Source organism: Akebia trifoliata, chromosome 8 (assembly GCF_017979445.1).
Source record: "Akebia trifoliata isolate Shusen 1 chromosome 8, ASM1797944v1, whole genome shotgun sequence".
Classification (NCBI taxonomy): Eukaryota; Viridiplantae; Streptophyta; class Magnoliopsida; order Ranunculales; family Lardizabalaceae; genus Akebia; species Akebia trifoliata.
The window spans coordinates 42,329,232-42,346,484 of NC_141382.1; the positions used below are offsets into that span (position 1 = coordinate 42,329,232).

Consider the following 17,253-nt stretch of genomic DNA (forward strand, 5'->3'; position numbering starts at 1 on the left):
TTCGATTTTCGATTATCCATTGGCACCCCTAAGGTTGAGGGATCATTGAGAAAACAAAGTTTTACTAAATGCACAACCGCATGAAACTCAGGGACCACTTAAGAGAAACCCCTCCTGTCAGGACCCTTTAAATTATTTTTCCCTTAAATTTACTAGTTTATATAACTTATTATGATCATTCGTCAAAATGAATTAAATTGCAAACCTTTTAACTAAATTAATTTGTTGAATTACAGAAATATCATCCATCATATAGTGAAACGCAGGTATTTTTCTTTTTCTTTTTATTTTGGTATGCACAGGTCATCGGTCAAACCGAGTCGACTCAGTCTGCCGAGTAAATGCATTCAACTGAGTCGGCTCGTTTGATTAAGTTGACCAGTCAACTGATTCGATTCGTTTGCCAACTGAGTCGAATCGTTTGACTGAGTTTAAAATCCTTTATATTTCAGCAAAGAAGATGCCAAAACACCTATTTTAAACATGGATAGGAAAGGCAGCAGCTGCAAAAATGAACACCACCTATTTTACAATACCATAGAAGACTAATAATGGATTTTGCTGTATCAATATATATATATATACACACAAGTCCCCTAACACATCATGAAAGCTACTTTATTTTTCATTAAAAATATAATAATCTCTACCCAAGGAGGAGGATTCATGTAGTAAGGAAGATTCTCCATACACTATTTTGGTTCCATCTCACTTTCTTATTGTTAAAAATGTCAAAAATATTTTTCATATTTACTGACTGACACACTACATGTTCGTTCAAGTAAATGAAGTTTTCAGCCAGTGTCTAAGACGTTAGTAATTAGGGATTTTGTTTGTTAAAATTTTCACTTACAGTCCCCCTCCCTCCCTCCGGGAAGTCTATTAGGAGGTTTGGCTTCACCCTTTCAAAGACACAAGTCATATGAAGAAGCTGAGTGCCGGTCATCCAGACAAAAACATAATACTCAATTTAACAAAATTTGAAGCTCAATATATGTTATAGATATTGCCTTACCACCTGTGCTAAGCTTCAGAAATCTACAAAATGAACAAAACAAAATCCAGTTTTTTAAGTATCTGATTTTGTTCTTGTTTCTGGTGAAATTCATAAAACAAATCCACCATCAAATCCCTAACATAGACCTTAATTAACAATAAATAAAATATCTTAAAAATCTTTTCTTCAAGGACATTGTTTCATGACATCAACCACTCGTTAGGCAGGCTGTGGCAGTGCAGATTCTAGGACGAGATTTGCATACTTGTAAGTCCGCACTGAGAGTGACTTCATACTTTCAATGATCTGTTCATACCTGGAAAAAGGGAAGACAAAAATAGAAAAGAAGTTGGAATGGAATGGGCAAGAAGACGAAGTAAATTAATGGAATCAGGCGCAGTATACACTTACACATTAGGATGGTTCGGTTCCATTATAACAGTCCCGGACTTGGAATCAATCTTGGCATCAAGCTTTGCATTTTGCACAAGATTCACTATCCATCTCTCAGCCTCATCGAATGTCATATTCAACTTTTCAGCAAGCATTCTGTCAAAAATAACCAGAAATTATGTAGAGTAACAAGTATTTTCAACCAACCAAGTTCAAACAGCAGATTCTAGAAAACACATGAAAATCATAATCAGTGCTAAACAAACTCAGAAGCACTCCAGCAGCTTTCAACTTCAGTAACATTCCCAAAACATTTCTAGGATGCACACGAAACGGACAGAGTGTAATATGAGTTAAGTTTGATGACATCTTCCAGTAGGCAGGTCAGTGTAAGAATTTAATGGTCTGGAAAAATACAAATTTCCCTAGCAGATGAAGAAGGTATCATTTGTAGAGCGCAGTGAGCTATATTGCATGGATTCTTCAAAAAAACATGCAGTACCCAAGATAGACATGGGCCGGATTCTGACACTTCCAATTCTTTTCTTTTCTTTCCTAAAGAGCAATATATTACTTAACATATATATCATATATTCTATTCCTTTAACAAATATAGGGATATATATATATTCTCTTGTTTGTAGTATATGATACATGTCCCGAGATATCCCTTGACATCATCCACTACTTTTTCTTAATTTTACATATAAATTATTTTGAATACAAAGCTTGAGTCCATGAATCATGAATCCTAATTTTCCTTAGCCAAATATAATACCCCGTACACACTCATACCCATATTATCAATACAACCTAGATGGTGAGTCACTCACTCCACAGAGTCGGGTTGATCGATCATAATGTTGTATCCTTGGGATGAGAATGAACATGCCCAAAGCAATGTTTCCAAAGGTTTCAGAGGCTTACACCATGAGGTTCATCTCAGCAATTCTCCCCAAAATAAAGACTCGTAGGCTTTAAAGAAAAGATGTTTTCCATCGATGCTTGAACTAAATTAAAAGAAGTGAATAATAAACCTTATGCATTGGGAAGAGACCTTCTGTTACAAACTCCATATTGCATAATGACATCCCCATGGAAGATGCATTTAGATACTTTACACACTCGAGAAACAAACTCCACTCTCTAAAAAGTGAAGCCTAATAAAATTACGTATTTTGAATGCACAATCATAAAAAATTTAATGGAAAATGCAAAGCCTAATAAAATAATTTTTTTTTTTTTATCGATAATAAAATAAAAATATTATAATCTGGGACCAATACCATAAAAGAAAATCTACAAAGTACATGCTTCCCAAAATTTCAAATTGAGGGGGAATTGAAAGAGAACTTCTTAGGACTGTCCAAAAAATAAAAAAAACTTCCATCTAGTTAGAAAGAAGATTTATGAAACAAAGCTAGCAACATAGTTATATATTCAAAATAAAGAGTAAATATTGTGAATAAAATGAAAGAGTAAGTAAGAAAACGAACCAATACAAATTTAATGGTCAGCTATACTACTCGGTTCACATAATGAAATTGAGTGATACTGGACTTTGGTAGCAAGTACGTACCCTATATCAATGCATTGATGTATTCGGCAATAGGTCTCAAAGATGAAGAGGCGAGCATTCTCAAGAAACTCATCTCTCAATGGTACTGAAGTAAAGTTGCCTTCTTCAACTCGTTTGCCAAGAAAGGGGTCATTCAAGATTACCTGCATAATGGTTTCCAAGTTCAACATTCACTAACAAACTTCAGAGATGGAAACAAAAAATGAAAGGGCAAACTATCAGAACTAAGTTGTGCAGCATTGGATAAAAATAAACATCAATCTTGCATGATAAAAGTATCTTCCAACGCATCTAAATAAAAATAAAACTCAACGCGTAGATAAGCACACACACGGGCTTCCCAATCATGCAACCGAGAAAAGAATGAAAGATTCTGTTTTTTTTAATAGATAAAAAGAATTAAATATATTACAATTGTGATATGCTCAAAATGCCGATAGACTATTTAATTGAATGCAATGCTAACACTCCACATTAAATATGAGTTCAGCTTAGTACCCAAATGTAATTCAGAATGTAGATCAAACCAATATGATGAAATGTTATTTCATGTATTGATAAAGCCTACATGACCTCTAAATTTGATGTGGAACCTAGAATTTACTACTTCAGATTTTCAGGTTCCCAACTATGCAAACCTGACGGAGCAATGATAGTAATTGGTAAGGATCCAATCATCTTTGACTTGCACATGAATGTACATGTTAATTCTAGCTAATGGCCATAAACACTGAATGTTTGGCAATGGAACAAGTTCCGTTTTGAAGTGATGTAACACCCCCCCCCTGCGGAAGTCGGATTTCTCTCCACCACAATCCTGCCCAAAGGACTCTGGCTTCTTCAGACAGCTAAAATGTCTTTTGGGACAAGTGACAAAATTCTCCAATTTTTTGAAAGCCACAATTACTCCACGGTTCTTTCAACCGACAATTTAATAACAACTAATTCACAAAGTTTGAAAAATACATTTTTATATTATATGTTGAAAATATATATATAACGACATGCTAATGCTTGAGTAGATTGATTCTAAACTACAGATGACATGGTTCTTTGATTTAACTGCACCCCATTTATCCTAAATATCAGAGGCAAGCCAGAGTAGAGGATATCAAGGCCTCACAAATTCAAAAATCAGTCATTCGGACCAAAACCTGATAAACATGCAACCTTTTGCTTTACCAAGAAACAAGCAGCAGTTTAGAATTGAAGGAATAGAAGACAGAAAACTTACATATTCACACTCTCGCAGCTTCTGTTGTGCACCATCAAAGTCATAGTTTACATATAAACACTGTAAGAACTCTGTAATGGGGTCTTTGTAAGAGTGCTGCTCTTGCTGGATAACTTTGATCAACTCCTTGAGCTGAGGTCTTCTCTTTTTGTTAATAATCAATGCAGTTGCCAAATAACGTAAAAGATGGGGTGCATTCGTTTGAATTGCATTTAGATACCTGATAAAGTATGTTCTTATTATCTTCAATAAAAATAGTTTAACAATCCCAAAAAGGGAAAATTTCACATAAAGAGTTATAAACTACAGAGGGTAAGCCAATGAAACATGTACCGAAATTGACTCGTCAATCTGAGCATATTGTCAAAAGCTTTTGAGGATCAAAAGGTCGCTCTGGGAATATAAGGATTTATTTTGTTTATTTCCTATTCTTTGTAATCAATTTTAAAGGGGTTGGTTAAAAATATGGAAGTGATGGCCTTTTTCGATTCAGAAAAGTGGGTAGAATAGACTCATATATTTGTCATACATACAAGAACAAGGTTATCAACTTCCGGGTCTAGAAAAGGCAGGCAATGGAGAAGGGACCACAATTAAAGCAAAAAAAGAAAAAAAACAAATGATAGGAAATGAGCAAAGAAAGCTATACGAATGGATAAGTTCAGATGGTAAACCTGTCATAGAGAAACAGATCAATGATCCCATTTCTGCCATTGTCATGGTTGAAAAATATGAAGAGACTCCAGTGCATTAACCATACTCTACTTTGCAATTGATTTAGTGGCGATGAAAAGTTCTGCATCACAAATCACAGTTAGCAAACAATGTCATAGAAGGCAACAACACTAGATGCATGTATGATCAGATTCACATGAGTCTATTCATCGCAGACCTTTGTATCAATTATTTCTCTCAACCGATTAAGCTCCTCAAGAGCAATATCCCAGTTCTGCATCAATATCTCAGCTGCAAGCTTTCCCCATAATGCACTCAAACTCCTGTCACTGTTTGTGCATAAAGCCCTGTACTGATACAGAAAGTCCGCTGCACCAGAGTAGTTTCCACACTCGAACTGAAATTTGGCATAATGATACAAAGCTTCTATCTGCTCTGGACCGATCTGTGCTCATAAAATACAGTTGTTTCCCAAGTTAATAGGTACACAACATGCATATGTTGCATACAATGAAAATTAATGAATCTAATGCTGCCGCTTAAAATAAAGTTGTAAGAAACTTTACAATATGGTGATTTACAATAATATAGGGCAAAGGCCTAATGTTTTTCATGACCAGGTGTGGTAGAATATATATAACTTCTGTGCCAGTACAACTTAAATACAGTAATGTCATAATCATTGAGAATGAGAGTTTCTGCGGAAAAAAAAGAGGCATGAACATGGAGTTGTTATAAAAGAAAATAGCTCCTAGTAGGAGAACATCCAACGAAAAACAAAACAATATCATCTGTTTCAAGAAACGTTGGTTCAGTGTAAGTCATAAAAATTCAAATTGTACACGAAAAACAAGAGTATCTGAATTGGAACTGGAGCCAAGTAAACTTATGGTTTCTCCCATGAACAGGAAACAACCAGTCAAATATTCTGTACATAACAAACCTAAAAACATTAAAGAATTTAGTTTCTTGTTGGAACACTTATCAAAGCGCATTAAAACAAAAAAAAAATTGCAAGCCCCCAAAACAAGAAATCCTACAAATTAAAAAGGAGACAGATATTCCAAAATGACAAAACAAAGAATAAAAAAAAACCTGGTCAACTAAAAACATGGATTTTTTTATATTGATATTGTACATATAAACTAAAAGCAGGGATTCAAAACACGATGACTAAAGTGGTAGGACAAATAAGGTCCATCATGTCACATTTTCAGCTCAATTCGCCATCCATGTGCCAAAAGATGGGAGGTTTTTCTCTTTTCTTTTTTGGCCTAAATGATATAAATCAATGCTGTAATTCGCAGTAGAGAAGTGCAAGACATTTTTTTTTATATGGGTAAGCTGGACTTGAACCCATGACCTCATAGTTGTTTTGCAATGGGTAAAACCAACAGAGCTATGGGCCTAAGCCCCAGATGTGCAAGAAATTGAAGAGCATGTGTGTAATGTAAACCAGGGCTTTGTTAATAGGTCAACATGGATTGGCCAATCAGTGAAGAGAAGAAAACCCCAAGTTAAAAGTGAAGGAAGTATTGAATATTGAAAATTGAAAATTGGAAATGAGACGCCAAATTATACAAATAACCTACGAAACGCATCTCATAACTCCATACTAGTGTATAGGAGTCCTGCAGGTCATTTTAGAAGTTCAAGAGGGTTAAGACGAGGGGGCCAGCTAATATGGGCATTGGGTAATCTCTTTCTTCTTTTTCGGCAACTTGCTCGTCTTTTGGTAGGTTTGTATTTCTTTTTTTCGGTTGGTCCTCTCGACCTCCTTTTTTTATTAATGAAATTATCTTTACCTATCAAAAAAAAAGACAAGGGGACCCGTTGTCTCCGTTTTCGTTTGTGATTGTGATAGAAGCCTTAGGTAAGCCGTTGTCTTTGGGAGTTGACGGGTTTCAGGGTTAAACCAGATAGCCCTGAGGTAACTCACCTTCAGTTTGCAAATGATACCTACTCTTTTGGGGGGGGGGGGGGGGGGGGGGGCTCTTTCAATCAACTGAGAGTTTTTAGAGGTCTCCTATGTTGTTTTGAGGCAATTTCAGGTCTTAGAATCAATTTCAGAAAAATCAAGCTTTTAGGTGTCGGTTTGGTGCTAGATATTCAGGATTGGGTGGCAATGTTTGGGTGTCAAGTGGAGACTTTCTCTTCTAGCTATCTGAATCTCCCTTTTAGAAGTACGTCAATTTGGGACCCGATGTTAAAAGGATTGGGAAAGAGATTGAGTTTGTGGAAAACCAAATATTTGTCTAAAGGAGGAAGCTCACTTTAATTCAAAGTACTCTAGAGAGTCTATCGATCTACCGTTTGGCTTTATTCTCTATCCCTAGGAGTGTAGAATTAAGAATGGAAAGGATAATGAGGGATTTTTCATGGAATGATAGAGATAGGAAGAGGAAATATCATTTAGTTAAGTGGAAGGTGGTGTGTGCACCAAAGAAGGATGGCAAATTGGGTATACAAGATTTAGAATGACTAATAAAGCCTGCGTAAATGGTTGTGGCGATTTGGATAGGAGAATTCGTGTTTGTGGAGGGTGATTAAGTCAAAGTTTGGGGAAAAAAGATTTGGGTGGGAGAGTGGGATATGAAAACTCCCTTTGGGCACGTGGTGCGAAAAGGTATCGTGGAGGTTAGTTGAAAGTTTAAAAGGTCAATCGCGTTTAACGTCGACACAGGTGAGAGAGTTCGCTTCTGGGAAGATAGATGGTGTGGTGAGATTCCTTTATAATTGCAATATCTAGTCCTCTTGATTTATCCTCCAAAAATAATATGCTAGTATCTACCTTTGTTTCTCGTAACGGAATCGAAATCTCTTGGGATTTGAGTTTTAGAGGGGCTTTCAACGATTGGGAAATGCAAGGACTTAAGGATCTATCCTCAAATCTGGACCAAGTCTGTTTTGAGGATTCTGGGCGCAATCGTTGGGAATGGACTTGCAACAAGGAGAGATGCTTTTCAGTCAGCTCATTCAAAAATGCCTTATCTCCTCAAGGTTCGGGGACTTTTCCTATTACCCTCATTTGGGGGGCAAAGGTACCTTCTAAGATTTATTTTTTCATTTCGTTGGCAGTTTATGGTGGATTTCTTACTCTAGATCAATTAATTAGGAGAGGTTTCATCTTGTCGAATTTTTGTGCTTTGTGCTATGCGAATTTTCGTTTGGTTGGCGATTTTATGGTAGGTTTCTTATTCTAACATTGTCCTTTGACATTCAAAATTTGGTCCCACTTTTTTAGGTTGTTTATTTTTTTCTTGGGTTATGCCTTCTTCAACCTTAGTAGTTTTTCAGGGTTGAAAATAATCTTTTCACGGGCAGGAAGACATCTTTGGGACCTTGCTCCCCTTTGATGTTTGTTGGGGTGTGTGGAAGAAAAGAAATAGGAGAATCTTCTCCAAGGTCGAAAGTACCGACCACTATGTTCTTTTGTGATTCTTAAGTCTTCTTTTTCAATGGTCCAAGTTGGATGGGACTTTTAGAGGGATTTTTTTTGTTTTTGAAGATTTTGTGTTTAGATGGGATGCCCTTTGTAATGTGTAAAGTTGTCCTTTCTTTTTCTTGTATCTTCTTGTTTTTGGCCAATCCCCTCGACTGCCTTTTTGATCATATTGTTTTACTTTAAAATAATAATAAAAAACAAATAACCTATTTGGCTAAGGTATACATTGCAATGGCCCTAAGGGACATAATTCGAGATCCAACTAAACCCAAAATCCCCATTTATTATCCTTCATGGATTTGCTCCACCAATTTCATAAATAAGGCACCAAACATGGTTCTGATTACCCATAAAAAGAAACAAAAATATAGAACTAAAGAGAAAATCAGGTCTTTAATCGAAGTGAAAGATTTTGAGATCTATGATACCTTCAACAGAAAAAACGGTAACCTTACAGAAGTGGTATGTATATTTCTCAACAAAAAAAAAAAATCAATGGCAATTCTGAAAGTTTGGACTCTTTAACATGATAAAAGTGTAGATAAATTAAGGCTTGCAATATTTTTTTAGAAGTAATTTCGTTTAAATTTGTGCCTTTTCGTAGATATGCATGTTGATGCAAATATAAGAAATATGTATTCTCAAAAGGCACCCTTGTTATTAAATAATGCTTTATCACCTGAACCCAAACCATAAACACAAACCCCAAAACATAAGCAGAAAAATAATCAAAAAATTCCAACAGGAACTCTGCATTCATGGTCTAGAAAACCCTTTTTCCAACTAAAAATGTTACCGAAAGTCAAAAGATTTTGAAAACGAAAAACTTCTTAAACCCTATATCTTGAGGTTACCAATTAATACAACATCCTTAACTACAAACAAAAGATAAACCATTCAAACCCTGAAATTAATGTTCTATAACAAATAGCAAATTTTTTTAAATAAAAACTTTACCTGGTATCGATCATGAAGCATCTGGAGATTGTACTGCTTATCAGGTCGGAGTTCCTGAAGCAGATTAGGGTTTTGAAGAAACGTAATCAATTCTTCTAGAGATTTCAATCTCGCAACCACCTCCGCTCGTCTATCAATCATATCTACCAACAAAACACAGAAACACAAATAAAATTCAATGATTCGAACACTAAAATCAACAAAACCTTAAAATGTGAAGAATGTTTTCAGTTAAAAGTCAAGCGAACCTTGAGGGACTTCTTCCGTATGATAAAGACTCTTGTGAATGTCCATGGCATAATCGACCATGTTTGTCTTGCTTAGAAGTTCGATCTTCGCTTTTAGTATCTCGTCGTCTGGGTAAAGCTGCAACTCTTGCAGGAATTCGAGAAGAGGAAAGACTAAGTGGCGATCGAGATTCGGAGCGATTTGCCTTGTTAGATCGTAATTCGCCATGGCAGCACCAGTCGACAGAAACCCTAGCCAAATCTGAGAGATAGGGTAAATAGATAGTTGCCCTAGTTTTTATGGTTTTAAATAGAGGTGAAAATTGGTCCGATTCAAACCGATAGCGTTGGCTTGGGTTGCTTCGGTTTGGGACAAGGTGCGTTCGGTTCTAAGACCACCACGATAATAGTGTATATTAAGAGCCAGACTAGCCTTACTAAGTTAGTAAAGATTTTCACTCTTAGTCATGATATCAAAAAACCTGATCCAATGCTTTAAGGGGGTAGAAGATAAAATTCTATGAACTGTGAAAAAAAATAAATAAATTTATATTTCACTATTGAATTTTAGTTTTAAATTTTGGAATTAGGTGGAAGTTCAGTAACCTTCAAAACCTTGTATCAGGCACAGAAGCAATTGTTTTTTGACAAAAACAAAATGAATCTTAATTTTTTGATGAAATTTAGAGGGTTGTGGTATTAGATTGCTAGTGTGATAGTCCATTTGAGAAAAATGACTCATAGTAATTAAGGCTTAACATTTTACTAAGTTTGTAAGGAAAATTTTACTAATATTAATACTAATAGAAAAGAGAGGCTCGACCCGCTTAAGTTAGTAAGATTTCAAATCTTACTAAGGATCTTTAGACTCACATGGATTCCTACATCGGCAACGCAACACTACAGCCCTATAAATTTCATGGAAAAACACATATTCAAAAAATAAGAATAAAAAAAAAAAAAAACATTTTGTGGGCCTAATCGAAAGTGTTGAAAATGGATGACTACCGAACTCCTAAATTTAAAATTAAATTTCAATGGTAATAAAAGAAAAACACACAAGTACCTTTTTTTTAAGTTCTTAGAATTGTGTCCTCTATAACCTTATAACATCGGATCATGTTTTTGGGTGCCAGAAGGTGATGCGATCGAGAATCTTTTCCTACAAACTTAGTAAGGAAAGTGTTTTTCAATGAAAAAATGATTTAAGGGCCCTCATCTTCAATCTCTATTCAACTTTTTTGGGAGAAATTAGTGACTTAGCCTCCCTCACCCCACCCCACTTGTTTTGTCGATGTTAGAGGTACCTTTGTGTTTGCATCTCTTAGAGAGATCCCATTGAACTTAAACGAAATGGTGATTTAAACCCCCACGTTTTGATCGATATTAGATATAACCCTTGTATTTTTCAAACTAACAGCATGAATCCATTGGCCTCGATCTCCTTAGATTAATGATAAATGAATTAAGAGTCATCACTTTCAACCATTATTCATTTTTTTTAAACATGAAACAAAGTTTGAATTCATTAATTTTCGGAGGAAATTAAATTTGATTAATTCAGAAAAAAGTTTTGTAAAAAAAAAAAGTCGAAAAAATTATAGTGAGTATAAAAATGATGTTTTTAAGTTTCTTGATATTATCTTCTGCTCCCTGAAATCCTTTCTTATTATTAAGATTTTAATGTTGAAGAAAATAAAATTTTGAGATATTAAACCTGAGCTAATTTTTACTTATAAGTTCAAAATCTATGGTTTTCATTTGAATCTTTTGTCATTTTCATAGAAATTATTGGTCAACCATCGTTTATTGTGATAAACCCAACATTTACATAGAAGGAAACAAAGATAATCAATCGACCATCGTTAGCACTTAGCCCCCACTGACAAAGAATTATGGCTTTGCCCCTGTTATATATAGAACCGACCCAAACCAAATCTTATAAAATAAGTTAATGATTTGTTATATATATATGGGTCCCTTTCCGCACCCAACCATTTGCCCAACATGTTTTGTCCACATGGGTTAGAAGTTTTGGAATAACCCCATGTTTACAAGTTGAAAAATCGTGGACTGTCCATTTTTTGTAAACCATTTGTGATGGGATTAGAACTTTTGGAATGGGCTGATTTTTTGTGAGGATGATCTCACCAAAAATCAGTTCATTCCAAAACTTCTAACCCATGTAGGACAAAACATGTTGGGCAAATGGTTGGCTGCTGAACATTTCCCTCCATATATATGTGTGTGTGTGTGTGTGTTTATTATCTATACCCTATATCTCCTCTACCTCCATAAAAAGCAATATAATTTTCTTATGTTTTTTGTTTAAAAAATAAATTAATTTTTTTTTAAGTGTAGAGAATCTAGGAGATCCCTTTGGAGACCACGTGCAATCCAACAACAAAGAGGGTGTTCTTCTAAATTTTTTAACCAAGTTGCCTCTTGGTATTATCAAAAATATGAAGGAGTTGATGATAAAAAATAAAAAAAATTGATGATCGCATTCATTCTTATATTGCATTCCACTATTTTGTACTAATTAAATTTATTTATTTTTTAAATGTATATTTTAATTTAATATATTTTGGGTTAAATAAGAGAATCATTGATAAGTAGTTGCATAATTCGGATGAGATTTATTTACCTTGTTTTCTTAATTGATTTTCTCCAATGTCTCATGGTTAAATTTAACTTTCCAAACTTCAATTTTTCTTTTTCCCCTCTATTCATGGCCAAACTAGCATGTAATTTATATAGCCCTTCTATTCATGGCTAAATTAGCATGTAATGTGTATAGTATTTAAGATTTAGAGTGATTTTCTTTCATTTTAAATTCCAATAAATGTGATTACTTCTCTCATGTTAAATGCACGTGTGGTCACATGTAGAGTGTTTTGCAAATTTACTAAGTCAACTATTTTTTTTAAAGTTTGTGAAAATGTCCATATATCTAATTTTATGATTTTTTATTTTTATCAAAATAATTATGTATATTGTACAATCACATTTGTTATTTACTTATTTATCCTTGTGAACCTACATTCAACTAAATGGCATAGAGCGATCCGTATACAAAAGAAATAAAATAACAATTTTGGATATATGACTATTTTCATAAATATTAAAAAGTTGACATATGGTTCAGTAGTTTTAAGAAAATATGTAGCGATTAACAATTTCCATGGGTTAAAAATTTAAATCATAAATAAAAATGTATATACTTAATATAGAGTCAATCCATTCTTTTTCATATATCTTCTTTAATATCATTTCAATTATCTATGACTTCATCCTCACAAAAAGACAAAAAATTTCCCAATGAGACTTTTAAATGGTGATATCAAATAAACTTACATAAAACTCCAATATATGGCCTTGAAAAATCCATTGAAACAATTTGTAGTAAATTGCGTATATCAAGGGTATTTCCAGTTTCGAGAAATATCCACATTAGGTAAGTCCTCGATACACGTGACATCCTGTTATTGGTCAATCAAACTGAGACATAGATTATTTGATTCAATGAACTCAATGGACACCATTTCGTGGATCAAGATTTATGGGATTCACATAAATGTATTATAAAAAAAAATTAAATGAAATTGTTCTAAGGGGTCCAAACACATTTCCTACTTTTGATGAACGAAAATATAATTTTATAGTGGCTTCTAAAGTCATAGTTACATACGTTCAAAACATTTACTTGTACGCATATGTAGCCACCACATTTTTGCACTCACCTGATTAATCAACTCGTCAACCCGATTGCAACGGTTCCCAATGATGGGTGATTATTTCATTACTATATTTTGTTGCTAGATATGTTTCAAAAATTCAGATGAGATATCTCGAACTAACAAAACTATAGAAACCACACTACGCTAAGAAAATATAATCCAAAAATCATAAAAATCATCATCTTGCCAACAAAAAGAAGCTTTACGATAAAAATCACTAAAAAATGATCAAATTATCAAAATACCCTTAATCTCAAAACATCCCTAGAGCCTACATTACACTTAGAAAAACCCTTTTAAACACATAAAATAATAAATCAAAATCAAATGAACCATTTCACCAATTTTCACAAAATTTGATAAAATTACGAAAATGCCCCTTATAAAGTTCACGATCATTTCACACAAAAAATTCATAAATGACACAAATCAATATTCTCATTGAATTCCTTACGAAAAATCAATTCCAAAACATCATAAAACATTGAAAAATGACTTAAAACGCAGAAAGTCCTCTCAAAGGGCAAAACGATAATTTTACAATTTTAATAATTAAAAATTCTGAAATTAATAATTAAAATATTAATTAATGTAAAGTAAAATCCTAAATAAAATTAAATTCAATCAAGTAAGACTAAAGTCAAAATTTTAAAGTCAATCAAGTAAATACTAAAGTCAAAATTTTAAAGTCAATCAAGTAAAGACTAAAGTTAATCTTAAAGTCAATCAAGTAAGACTAAAGTCAAAATTAAAGTTAATCAAGTGAGACTAAAGTCAAAATCTTAAAGTCAATCAAGTGAGACTAAAGTCAAAATCTTAAATTCAATAAAGTAAGACTAGAAATCAAAATCTTAAAGTCAATCAAATGAGACTAAAAGTCAAAACCCTAATAGAATTCTAATTAAACATAAATTCTATTTAAAACAATTATAATTAAACTATAACTCTACCTTCTAATTAAATTACAACTCTATTTAAAACAATTCTAATTAAACATTAACTCTATTTAAAATAATTCTAATTAAACATTAACTCTATTTAAAATAATTCTAATTAAACACTAACTCTATCAAAATAAGCACTTAAAAAATCTATAAATAGGAGTTCCTACAACCTATTTTCGTATGAAAAAATAAACCTTAAGAAAAGTATGAAGAAAAGCTTCCGTAGCTTCCCATAAACCCTAATTTTGAAGTCCTAACTCCTTACCTAACATCCATACCTCAATTCTTTCTCAAAAAACATCTAGAAACCCTTCTAAAACACCTAAAAATCCATTAAAAAAAATCAATCAGAAAACTCATAGATCTAAGAAGAAGATAGTCCATCTTAGAAGATCAGAAGCGCATTCAGTGACGAAAACGAAGCAAAGAATCACAATAAAGGGACCTCTCCGTCAAATCTGAGTGAACCAAAATCGTTGCATTTGTAAAGGTAAATATTTTTATTTTTTTATTATTATTTAGATTTTTTTAGTAATGTATTTTATTTGAAAATTAGTAGAGACCGACGTTTGCCGGGCGGGGTTGGTGCCTAACACCTTCCAACCCCGTAACGTAATCCCCGGACTTAGTATTCCTTTTAGTAGATTAGTTGTTTTGATCTGTTTCGAGTCAATGTTCAATTCCTATACCGTAATAACTAGGTGGCGACTCCCAATCCTCGAAAATCAAAAGTGGATCCGTGCACCCCGCGGATCGAAGGTGCTTTCAGCATATAAACAATCATACAACAAAGAAACAACAAATGCAAATGAATACATGTTCTCATTTCTAAACTATATAAACTTAGTAAACTCTATGATAACCACACACAAAATACATGCAAGGGAAAAGTACTATTATTCAACAGCCACCAAGGTGTTGGGTTGGGTCGAGAGGTGAGGAGTGACCCATTCTTAGCCCATGAGCCAAGCAAAGAGGCCCTAGGCCATTATTTAAAAAACATATTTGAGGGTTTTGGCCCTTAAACCTGTATTTTTGGACATTTTTGCATGGGACCGTTGAAATTGGGGTGTCTACACTACTACTATACTTCTATAGTCTATTGTATTACTTTTGTGTACTATTACTATAGTACTACAATAATACTAATACAATATAATATACTAGTACTATATTACTACTATATTGTTGCTACTATGCTACTAAAAATCGAGATATGAAAAGAGTTTACGATAGATTGGAGTGGGATTTCTTGTTGGAAGTCTTATACAAAATGGGTTTTCAAGATAAATTATTTCGGCTTGTGCGTGGTTGCCTCCAAACTTCTATGTTCTCAGTATTAGTGAATGACTCTTCTAATGGATTCTTCTTGACTTCACAAGGTCTAAGACAAGTGGATCCTCTATCTCCTGGTTTATTCATTCTTGCAGAAGAAGCCTTAATTTCGAGTTTGAATCATTTGGTGGAGTCCAGATTAGTGGAAAGGTTCGTGGTTTTCAAAAAAGGTTCAACTCCTAGTCATCTCCTTTTTGTGGATGATCTGATTATATACACCAAAGCCACCAAGAATTCCTTAAATGCCAAAAAAAAATTCTCTTAGTGCATCAAAAAACTTTGGGTCAGCAAGTGAATATCTAGAAGAGCAAATTCTTTATTTCTAACTTAGTGTATAGAGCTAGACTGAGACTGATCAAGAGTGTGTGGGTTTCTATAAGGGGTTGATGCATTCTAATTACTTAGGAGTTCCTCTATTTTTGGGAAGAGTAACTCAGGATATGTGGTGGTTTGCTAGTAACAAACCTGGTGAATTGAGGCTTTGTGGAGGGATTAAGAAACTACTTCAACACACATTTAATATAATTTTATTTTACTCATTTGAGTTGACTTGTGATTTTTTGAGTTGAATTAATTCGATAGACATTCAAGTCAAGGTTTAAAATTATGTTTTAATTATTTATTTTTATATTTTAATTAATCTATTATACATAGATAAAATAGGTTTGATGATGATGATGACCATACTCATCTCCATCATTGTCATCACCATTTTTGTAGTCATTGTCATCATATACGACTCTTTGTGGGTTAAAGATGATTAGTTTTGAGAAGAGAAAATAAATGTTTTTTTCTCATTTAAATCTTATTTTTTCATTAATCAATAGTAGATGACTTTTGTCAATGGGCATATAATTAGTTCTAAAACATAAGAATACCTCAAATAAACACATTTTTTTAAACATCAAAAGTTGTTGAAAGGGTCAGACAATATTTTCATTTCAAAAATATTTTTTAGATTGACATTTGATAAAATGAGTACTAAAGAATCCATAAGTTTTTAGAGGAGACTTTTTGGTACATATTTTTAAAAAGTGTAATAATTTTGTAACTCAACCTGATAAGGCGATTCAAAAACTCAACTAACATGTATCCTGCAATAATCATAGATTTTTTCTCTCAAGATACACAACTGTAGATCCCCATAAAACATGTGTAGTTGTGTATCCCAGGAGAAAAATCAACAGTTCTTGCACCTGCTACGTTAGTGAGTTTTTGAGTTACCCTCTTAGGTTGAGTTACAAAATCAACACTAAAAAGTGTAATAGGATTTTGAAGTGATCGTCCCTTTAATTTTAAGGACTATTACTGCAAAGATCTATTTTTTGAAAATATGTACTAAAAAGTTCTTTCTAAAAAATTGTGGACTCTTTAGTACCCAATTTACCAAATATTAGTCGAAAAATGATTTGTAAAGAGAAAATACCATAATCACCCTTTCAATAAAGGAACCTGTTTATTTGAGAATATTTGAACTACTCTTATGTTTTATAATTAATGACATGCCTTTTAACTATGGTCATATCTTGTAGATGATTTAAAAAAAAAAAAAACTTGTTTCTCTACCCAAAACTTGTTAAAAATGCATAGATGATGATGACTACACTAATGATGATGATGGAGATGAGGATGATCATCATCAATTTGATATAATAAATGAATATCAGTTTTATAAAAATATATAAATTAAACAATTAAAACATAACTTTAAAACTCGACTTGAATGT

General features: G+C 33.3%; 1 protein-coding gene across 1 annotated transcript; it reads right to left on the reverse strand.

Annotated features, from left to right (window-relative positions):
• Positions 1–969: 969 nt before the first annotated feature.
• EIF3E (eukaryotic translation initiation factor 3E) lies at positions 970–9,817 on the reverse strand. The gene is made up of 8 exons (XM_086452244.1): positions 9,529–9,817; positions 9,281–9,423; positions 5,096–5,323; positions 4,878–4,999; positions 4,204–4,423; positions 2,970–3,112; positions 1,409–1,546; positions 970–1,313 (listed from the first exon to the last, which is right to left on the reverse strand). Exons 1-8 carry the CDS (start codon positions 9,734–9,736, stop codon positions 1,217–1,219), a joined length of 1,299 nt encoding a protein of 432 aa, XP_086308370.1. The 5' UTR covers positions 9,737–9,817; the 3' UTR covers positions 970–1,216.
• Positions 9,818–17,253: the final 7,436 nt, after the last annotated feature.